Source organism: Salvia splendens, chromosome 3 (genome assembly GCF_004379255.2).
Source record: "Salvia splendens isolate huo1 chromosome 3, SspV2, whole genome shotgun sequence".
In the NCBI taxonomy this organism is placed as follows: Eukaryota; Viridiplantae; Streptophyta; class Magnoliopsida; order Lamiales; family Lamiaceae; genus Salvia; species Salvia splendens.
The window spans coordinates 9,015,401-9,025,705 of NC_056034.1; the positions used below are offsets into that span (position 1 = coordinate 9,015,401).

General features: G+C 32.3%; 1 protein-coding gene across 2 annotated transcripts; it reads right to left on the minus strand.

The window, feature by feature from the left end:
- Positions 1-9,607: 9,607 nt before the first annotated feature.
- LOC121793963 (snakin-2-like) lies at positions 9,608-10,305 on the minus strand. Of its 2 annotated transcripts, XM_042191983.1 has the most exons (4): positions 10,217-10,305; positions 10,101-10,139; positions 9,982-10,021; positions 9,608-9,902 (listed from the first exon to the last, which is right to left on the minus strand). In XM_042191983.1, exons 1-4 carry the CDS (start codon positions 10,265-10,267, stop codon positions 9,718-9,720), a joined length of 315 nt encoding a protein of 104 aa, XP_042047917.1. In that variant the 5' UTR covers positions 10,268-10,305; the 3' UTR covers positions 9,608-9,717. The 2 variants fall into 2 exon arrangements, with proteins under 2 accessions (XP_042047917.1, XP_042047918.1); XM_042191984.1 differs by lacking the exon at positions 10,101-10,139 and having other exon boundaries at positions 10,217-10,288.

Genomic DNA, 10,305 nt, shown 5'->3' on the forward strand with positions numbered 1-10,305 from the left:
GACGGCGATACGTCGTGGTGTGGATCGATCTTATTTTGCAAAGTTATAACAATTTGTATGCATACGTTGTTGTTTCATAAATTTGATCAAAAGTCCGTTGTGGACTAATGATTACTTACGCGTTGTGGACTAATGATTACTTACGCATAATAGAATGTATTAATTCAATTCATGGTTGGTTAATAAATTCATGTTTTATGCACGCTTATCGAGATGGTAGAATCAATTGATTGGTGATTACATAATGTATTTTTTGGTAAAAAAAAAAACTTGTTTCCATATAAATTTTTGGTATGGAAATTTTGGTTTATAAATTTGATTCTCAATTCATGTGAAACAAAATTGAGTATGTATACTTGCACAGTTACCTGATTGATTGGTTATTTTATATGGTTTTATGTTAATTAATCTTGCCGAGAATAATTGGCTGTGTTATGTGTTTGGGTATCGCATATAGTAAATTGAGTTTTGGACTGTTCGATTGATGAATCGTGTATCAGAAATGAGAACATGCAATTTATGATTGTATCTTGGTTAATTCAGTTTATATGAAGAACTGTGCAATTTGTATGTTCTTGTTCGGTGATTAAGTTTGGTTCTTGCTTGTTACATGAATCCGTAAAGTTTAAGGTTTATGTTTTATGGATTTGTCTGGTTGTTTTGATGTTGCTTATGGTTATCTATGTTTGTTTGTTCGTTCTTGGGAACATCAAAATTTGGATTTTGTCGATTTTAATAAAAAAATGGATTTGGCAAAATTATATGGAATCCTATTAGGAGTCAGCAATTTTTGATTTGCTGGGGAGCTATTGGGCTGGCCGTAAGGAATTAACGACTTGCTAAGTTTGCAAGATATGCGAACCCAGTGACTCGTTGGCTAGTCACTGTATTCTAGAAAGTAATCAACGACTTGCTTGCAAGCGTTTGTATTCAGTTTTAAAATTATAAATTCAGATTTGGGTACATCTCATGTTCCTTATTTTCTACTAATGAGTGTGTATTTTAATGCGGATATTAGTCGGCCAAAAGGAAGATTAATATTTGGCATGAAATACACATATACTTGTGGTAATAAATACGTGACAATTATTCAGTTTCTTGTGAGTGGTGTGATGCCAAAAGGTGGACGCTACTTAATAAGATCTTATTGTCGTATTGAACCACTGTAAGGAGGTCGCCATTTACAAGTTCATATTACTGTCAAAAGACTTGATGTGAATGTTGTGCTCGGAACCTCGTAATGTTTTACTAATATTCAAAATAGATTAATCGAAACATGACGTTGCCAAAGTAACCTCTCTTGTCTAGACTTCTTTATTGCGAATATTAGGACGGTGAAGTGTGTGTGTATTTTAATGCGGATATTAGTCGGCCCAAAGGAAGATTATTATTTGGCACGAGATACACACATACCTGTGGTGGTAAGTACGTGACAATTATCCAGTTTATCGTGTGAGTAGTGTGATGCCCAAAGGTGGACATTGCTTGACATGATTTTATTGTCAGTGTTTGATCACTACAAAGAGGTTGCCACTTACAAGTTTATATTACTGTCCAAAGACTTGATTTAAATGTTGTGCCGGTACCTCGAGATGTTACCTTCTTATTTGGATTTTAGAATGTGAGCATGACAATTATTTCGGTTTTGTTCTCTGTTCATTTATGATGTCTGCTTCTGCAGTTTCTTCCAACATGAACAATATGTTAGTGTTGAACGGGTCAAATTTTAAGGATTGGAAAGATAATATTCTAATTACTCTGGGTTGCATGGATCTGGATTACGTGCTAAGGACCGAGCAATTTGTTTCTCGTATGGATAATAGTACTCTTGATCAAAGGAGAAACTATGAGAAATGAAAATACTTGAATCGCGTAAGTCTAATGATCATTAAGTATAGCATCCTAGAAGCCTTTCGAGGCACTACATCTGAGAATATTACTAAGGTCAGTGAATACCTTGCCAAAATTAAGGAACGTTTTGTGAAAAACGATAAGGCTGAGATAAGCGTGTATGATCTCAATAAAGTATAAAGCAAGGGCTACATAAGGGAGCACATTATGAAGATGTCTCACGTTGCTTCACATAAGCTTGAATTCTAAAGACTTGCTTGTGCTATTGGTGTTGCACATTTGGTCATTATCTCAAGATATAATCTAAAAGGCATTAAAAAAAAGAAGGTGTATTGAGAATGCTGCTATGGATAAGGGTTCATCACAAAAGAAACAACATAAGGATAATGATAGTTGTTTCGTTTGTGGTAAACAAGGATATATAAAGAAGAATTGTAAATATCACGCATGGCATGCAAAGGAAGTTACAATTCTTGTTTTGGTCTGTTTTGAAGTTAATTTGAATTTAATCCCTAATGATATGTAGTGGGTAGATTTTGGTGCTACTGCTCACATAAGGTTATTAATGTAAGGCTTTCTGAGCTACCAAAAAGTCAATTGATGGTGAAAGATACATCTATGCGGGATATGACAAATCGGTGGAAGTATAGACTATTGGGCATTGTAGATTGTTATTAAAGACTGGAATTATTCTGGTTTTGAAGGATGCTTTATTGTACTGTCTTTAGACAGAATTTGGTTTCTATTTCTGCTTAGAACAAATTTGGTTTCTCTTGTTCATTCAGAAATAGTAAAGTTCCTCCTTCAAATAATTCTAATATTGTTGGCACTGTTTCCTTAAGTGCATATAACAATCTTTGTATGCTCAATTATGTTAGTTCATATTCAGAAGCTTTACATGTTGAATCAAAAGGGACTAAACAAATTAAATAATGAAAATTTGGTTAATTTATGGCACAAGTATTTAGGTCATATCTCGAAATAAAGGATTGTGAGGCTTGTGTCAGATGGTATATTGAATACACTTATCTTTTCAGATGTTGATTTGTGGGTTCAATGTATTGAAGGAAAGCAGACCAAACATAAGAAATTAGGTGCCGATAGAGGTATATACGTATTAGAATTGATATATACAGACATTTGTGGTCATTCCCTTCACATTTTCGGAATGTTCAACAATATTTATATCAATTGTAGACGACTATTCTCATTATGGGTACCTATATTTAACCAATGAAAAGTCTGAGGTTCTAGACAAGTTCAAAATATTCAGAGCTGATGTTGAGCTCCAACTCGACAAAGGCATTAAGAAAGTCAAATCTAGCCCATGGTGGCGAATACTATTACAGAAATGACTGCGCAGGTGAACAATGTCAAAGACCTTTTGCCCTCTATTTGGAAGAGTGATCGTCCCTTAGTACACCATGCCGGGATTGCCTAGAATGAGTGGTGAAGCTGAAAGACGAAATATAACTCTTAAAGATATGTGAAGGAGTATGATTTGTCATTCTTTTTTTTTAACACATTTGCTTTGGGGAGGCATTAAAGACTATAGCATATATTCTCATTTGGTCATCCAGAAAAATTTAGAGATTTTTTAAATTTTATGATCCCACAAAAGGAACTAATTTGGGTTGAGATATATAGTATTCTTTGAGGATGTTGAGTTTGGGGGAAGAATGTATTAAGGAACATTACTTTTGAGGAGGAGTCTGTATAGACACCTACTACTGCTTCTGACAATGTTCAGGTATCAATTACTATCATTGAAGAAGAAGCAGATTAAGAACCTCAAGATGATAATGTTGTAAACATTCAATCTCATGTAGATGATGTCATTTAAAGTCAATCTCAACAACCTCAATTAAGACTCTCGTAAATGGTACCACAAATTTTATAAAGTAGTTCTTTCATTTGGATTCAGAAAGAATGCTATTGATAGTTGTGTGTATCACAAGTTCAGTGGGAGCAAATGCATCTTCTTGGGGAATATTGCACAACACCAAGAATCACTCTTGAAGAAATTTGAGGTGAAAGATCTTGGGAGAACCTCTTTTGTATTTGGAATCGAAATAAATCGAGATAGCTCTCGAGATATTATTCGGTTGTCACGAAAGGGATATATTGGAAAAGTGCCTAAAGTATTTGAGATGCATACTTGCAAGTAAAGAAATGCCCATATGACTAAGGGAGACCAACCTAGTCTCATTCAATGCCCTAAAATAAATCTTGAGATTTAGAAAATGCAGAAGGTTTCATATGCTTCGGCGATTGGGAGCCTAATGTGTGCTCAAGTTTTTATTAGACCCAATTTGGTTTTAATTGTTTATATGTTGGACAGATATCTCAATAACCCGATATGGATCATTATAAAGCAGCGAAACGGGTTATGAGATATTTATAGAGAACTAAGCATTACATGCTTGCATACAGAAAATCAGATCATTTGGAGAGATCTTAAGGCATTTTGATTCTGATTTTGTTAGATATCAATACAGTAAATGATCCATTTTAGGTTACGTGTGTCTGTTGGCCGTGGAGCCATTTCGTGGAGAAGTGCTGAGCAAACACTTGTAGCTACTTCTGCCATGACAACAGAATTTGTAACTTGTTTTGGGCATCTAGTTATTGAATATGACTGAGAAATTTTGTCACTAAGCTGCATATTGTTAAAGGTATTGAAAGACCACTAAAGTTATGTTGTGACAATAACCCTGCAGTATTGTATTCCAAACAACAAGAGCTATGCTATGTCATAGCTTCTTGGTTGTAAATTAAAGTTCAGAATGGACAAATACCTATAGAGCATAAGGGAACGCATTTGATAGCAAATTCGTTCACTAAAGGACTAACACTCAAGGTCTTTCATGGGCATGTAGCCCAAATGGGTGTTATGTTGTTTAAGGATACTTCCGTTCAGTGGGAATAATTTTGGTTATTGCTCTATATTGTGTCTTGAACATGCAGTTATAAAACTCATGTTATTCTCTGCAGAAATAAAGTATTATGTTTTGTCCATTATTTGTGTTATTTGGTTTTGGTTTGATCTCATTAAGAATTTGGGAGGACCAGTTGGAAATAGGCATGTATGATCACCTTGCATGAAATTTTCATGCTACACTCCATAATTGATCTGTTGTTGATTATATTTGCATATGTGATTACTGATGGGTTTAATCATGAAAAAATATGGTGACTGCCTTTTTAGTCCTATGCCGGTATGGTTGATAATAAGATTGTTCGGGAATACACTATGTGATAGCATATTTGAGCGCTCATTCAGTTTGTACACATTTATTTTGTGTCATGAGTTGCCCAAGTGGGAGATTGTTAGAATTTTTGGGCTTCCACATGACTAATTTAATGTGTATGGCTATCTTTCAGTTGTCCTATTAAAGTGATCCAATAAAGATTAAGTTTGGGCTTAAAAGTGTATTTATTTGTTATGGAAATAAGTGTAGATACTATATGAGATTTTCTATTTGATGAGGGACCGAATAGAAAATAAATGGGTTTATATTTAATATAAATATAAACTAGGGTTATGGTCCCCAGACGTCAGAAGAACATTCAATATCTCTGTATTCTCTCGGCAGACTATTGTGAAGGACGTCTCTGATCGTTTGGAAGATCCATAGCCGCTGCAAAGCAATTCCACCGTTTAATTCGTTATGGATCAAGGTAAGCTTCCGCTCTACAGTTTATGCTCCTTCTCCGTCGTTCTTGGTTAATCATCATAGAGAGCTTTATATAATTGTTCATTCAATTATTCCAACAGATATTGAACTGAAATACAATATAATACTAGTAAGTTGAAATCTAAAATAAGAAATGAGAAAAAAATGGATGAAATGGTTATTCCTTTGCTAAATGGAATGGATTGCTGGAATGGAGATCCTAAAAGGAATTATGTTTCCTAAAGAAAAAATGTATCAAGCAAAAAAATTGAGAGTATGATCCTAAATGGAAATAAGAATATCATTCTATTTCATCATACTAAGCACGGCTAAAGTGGGAGTATTTGAGTTGGATTGAGTTGCATAAATTTTGGTTTATGAGTCTAATATGTGTAAGAATTTTAGGTGGGTTACTTTTTTGTTGTTGCTTTATTATAGCCATTGTCACCATCTAGTACTTTTGTTGCTTTTTAATATGGTCCATATATTTCTTTTTATTTAATTCTCTTCGTGTAGCTCCCCCCCCCCCCCCCCCCCTGTAGTTACTCCATGTTATAGTTGAATATATAAAACAAATAAGAATTGCATGTAAATGTATTCAAAGATAATTATAGAACCTTTGAATTAAAATTTACAATTTTGGACTTTAATTCATCTATTCCTCTATATTATAGATTGGACACTAATCTATTTCTGTATTTTTATAGATTGGACAGTAATCTATTCCTATATATTATAATATTAGCTTATTTATGATTTTTTAAAACAATGATGAACATATTAATTTATTATATTCATATATAATCTCAATTTTATAGTTGAAAATTATAAAAGTTAGCTAAACATAATGTATTTAGTGACGGAATTGATTAATATATTTTGAATATGTCTACTATAAGATAATTAAATCGTTTTAAGAAATTTCCTTCTCGTACCTCTTTTAAATCGTTTCATTTTCATCAGTCAATATTGGAGTAGTATACAAATAAATTGATTATGGAACAATTTTTTTTCAAGTGATCTAGAAGAAGTGAAGAACTACGACATACTGGCTCACTGTGCTAACATGCTCTTTTCCTTGTTGATTTCAATAGACGTATTTAGGCCATCTCCAACCATTTACATTAAATTCAAATCCATTTTTTCAGTTCTGTCACGTCGAACAGTAATTCTACTTCAACCATTTACACCAAATTCAAAATCCAAAAGAATATTTCATATTCATCTACTTTTTTTACTTTTTCAATCTTAACTACATATTTATTTAAATTACACATTCACTCCACGACACTTTGTCAATAATTTTCCAAATATAATTAAATAATTTGATACAATTATTTACAATAATATATTTATATATATTAAATATATTATGGATTCAATAAAAAAAATACTATGCATTATTACATTTATACATATAATAATTAATTAGTCTATCTCCGATTCTCAAATCCAAAAACAAATACTCCACATAATATTTAATTGGAGGTGGTTTAATTAGCCCATGCCATTAAATATATTCTAAACCTAATTTTTTCTCTCTCTCTCTCCCAGCGCCGCTATCTTCTTCTTCCCCTTCTCTAATTTTTCGTTCTCTTCTCTGCATCTCAAAATTTCCTTCACAACTTCTTCAACCATCTACAACTCTCCATAGTCGTTGCTTCCATTCGAAATTACAAAGGATGAGGGAGCCAAGTGCAATTTCCAGGAACTTCAAAAAGTGAAATGCAGTTACAATATGGTTGGAGGTGTTTTCAACTGCAAATTTGGGTTTTGGGGATGGTTGGAGATGCCATTATAGAAAGGGCTACTTTTATAACAAGTTATAAATTTATTTAGAACAAACTACAATTCTTGGATTCATTGAACACAAAAACTATGTCAGTCTAACTATAAAATTTGATCGTTTTGAAAGTGGTGGTTGTTGAATCTTTGGTTGCATGTACTATTGACTCTAGGAATTGTCAATCGATCAATATAACAACCAAGAAAAAGTCTTTAAATTTCAGCAATTACTTTTAGTTAACATAAAGTGATTTTGTATAAGCGCATACATACATTTTTGTCTTTAATGACAACATTATGCACATTAAATTGCCTGCAAATTTCATAAATAATTAAATAAATAATTATATTAATTAATAATCAAATATCGTCATACGCATTTGCGTACAAGACAAGTAGACAGCCATAACATATGAAGGGAACAATTTATTCGAGAATGACATTGATAATTTTTTAGATAAAATAATGACATATTACCCTTTTTATAAAAAGGGATTTCCATTCATAGATAAAATTTTGATTGAATTTGCCAACAATTTTTTGAGAGGATTTCCATTAATAGATAAAGTTTAAAATAAATATGCCAATAATTGTTTGAGGATTCTAACAAAATCCTAATGGCTTATATTCACATATATAAAATTATAGTCGTAGTATTCAATATGATCCAAAGTAGAGCCAAACTTTTAAGTGATTTACGGGGTCCAAATACAAATTGTCATATTCAGAATACGTATACGATTTAAATCGATTTATTCTTTCACGTGGTTCAAATGCAAATATGTCAAATTCGTGACTGCATGGCACTAATGAATGTAATTGTCGTCCATAGACTAAATTAAATTTAACCTATTTTATAGGCATCCAAACATGAAACTAGGGGCAAAATATATAGTGGTCAGGAATAATGTGTTTCGTAGTAAGATTTGGCAGGCTAAAAAATTAAACTATATCAGCCAAAGGTTAGTCAAAATGCTAGTACACGAGTTTGATATTGCAACATGGAATTTTTATAAATTGAGATTTTATAGTATGAGTTTCAATTGAAGTATTTGAGAGAATTGTGATTGGAACTGGTCGTATCTTTAAAATAGAGTTATATTGAGATCGATAAATTATTAGATAATGTCTATCAATAATTGTAATGAGTCTAGTGATTTTTTTTTTTTGAATCTACCAAAATAATAAAATGGAATTATTGTTAGTAGACAACCAAGTATTTCATACAAATAACAACGTTTTCTATTTTCAAAGTTAGAGCTTGTAATATCAAATTGAAAGGATTTTTCTCTTTGAGATTTATTATTATTATTATTATTATTATTATTATTATTATTATTATTATTGTTGTTGTTTATATCATAAGAGTTATCATTTCTCTTGTACTCATATGTGAACTTATCCAATCACATCACCGCTTTGGGAATTTTGATTTTAAAGTTTTAATGCACCTATTTCATTTTGGGCCACAAAATTGCTGAAGAAAGCCCAAGATCAAACTAGTGCTTTAACTTCTAGTCTGACTCGAACAATATTTTTATTTTATTTTTTTGTAATTGCTGTGTGTTCACAAATTAAAAATAACTTCAATAATACACAACCAAGGTAGAAAAATACATTTGTATATCATCTCAATGTAACTCTCGTCTCATTTTAATCTAACAGAAATTTTCATGTTTAAATTGGTTAAAGTTAGACCTTTATTCAAATATTACTATATGGTACATTTATTTAAATCACTGAGTGTGCACAACTTCAACATGTCATTTATCACTCCCATCTCTAAACCATAACATAAAAATTACTATATACTTTTTCCATCCATCTCTTGTTAATAGAGTTATTTTCCTAAATCATTTTTCTATTTTGATAAGTTTAATGTTAATGGAGTCAAAACTATAATTGACAAAAAGTAATTTACACATTTACTTTATTCACAAACCATTTAACAAATTATTTTATTCACAAATCATTTAACAAATTATTTTTAAACTCCTGTACCGAAAAATAAATACCTCTATAAGAAATTGGCTTAAATCTATCCAAATAGCATTTTTTTACTGTATGTTCTTAACTGTTTCTGAATCAGTTTAAATTCGTTGAAATTGAGATTGGCATGTTGTGTCACCTAAGTAGGCTGACCCATTAAACCATGGCCCAATCTTAAATAATTTCTTAAAATGTATGTTATGTCGAAGTAAAAATAAGATTATTAGTTATGACCGAGAGTATTTGCACGTGTAATATGCAATTGAAAAGGTGAAAATCAAAATTAGAAAGTGTAAAGCAAAACATAACAAGGCCGCCTCAGCTTTTCGAATTTCGAGAGAGAGTATATAGCAACAAAACAAGGATGATACATAAAAAAACAGAAATTCATAAAAAAGAGGGAAATGAGGAGAAATTAAGGACACTTAGTCCTGTTGCGATGGGTGGTCATATCGGTGTAGCAAGATCCACAAACCTCCCTGTTTCCATGAGTGCCAGGTGGCACACACTTGCACCTTTGGCAGCACGTCCCACACGCTCTATTGCACACGTTCGGCCGAGAGTGCAAGCTGCACCTCCTCTTGCACTCCTGCCCACAATCTGCGTATATTATAAGTAAGTAACAACCTTCATTTTCATTAATTAATTTATTACTACTATATGACATACATACACATACCAACAAAGTCCAACAGCCTTCTGTTATTGCCTTTCGCCACCTGCAAAATTCGATTATTAGTGTGAATAACGTTATGCACATGCAGTAGAGAAGAATGAATATGTGAGAAATGGTTGAACCACTGTGGTTTCTTCTCCACTTTCAATATCCGAGGATACCTGCTAATCGATAGATATCAAAATTATTACTATGGATGAAATAAGAAGAAATCGGTAAGGTTTTTGTGATATTTTACCAGAGCGAGAGAGATGAGAAGGAGAAGAAGGAGGAGCAGGCGATGAGCCATCTTTACTTGTGGTTTTGATTAGGTGCAGTTCCATAGTG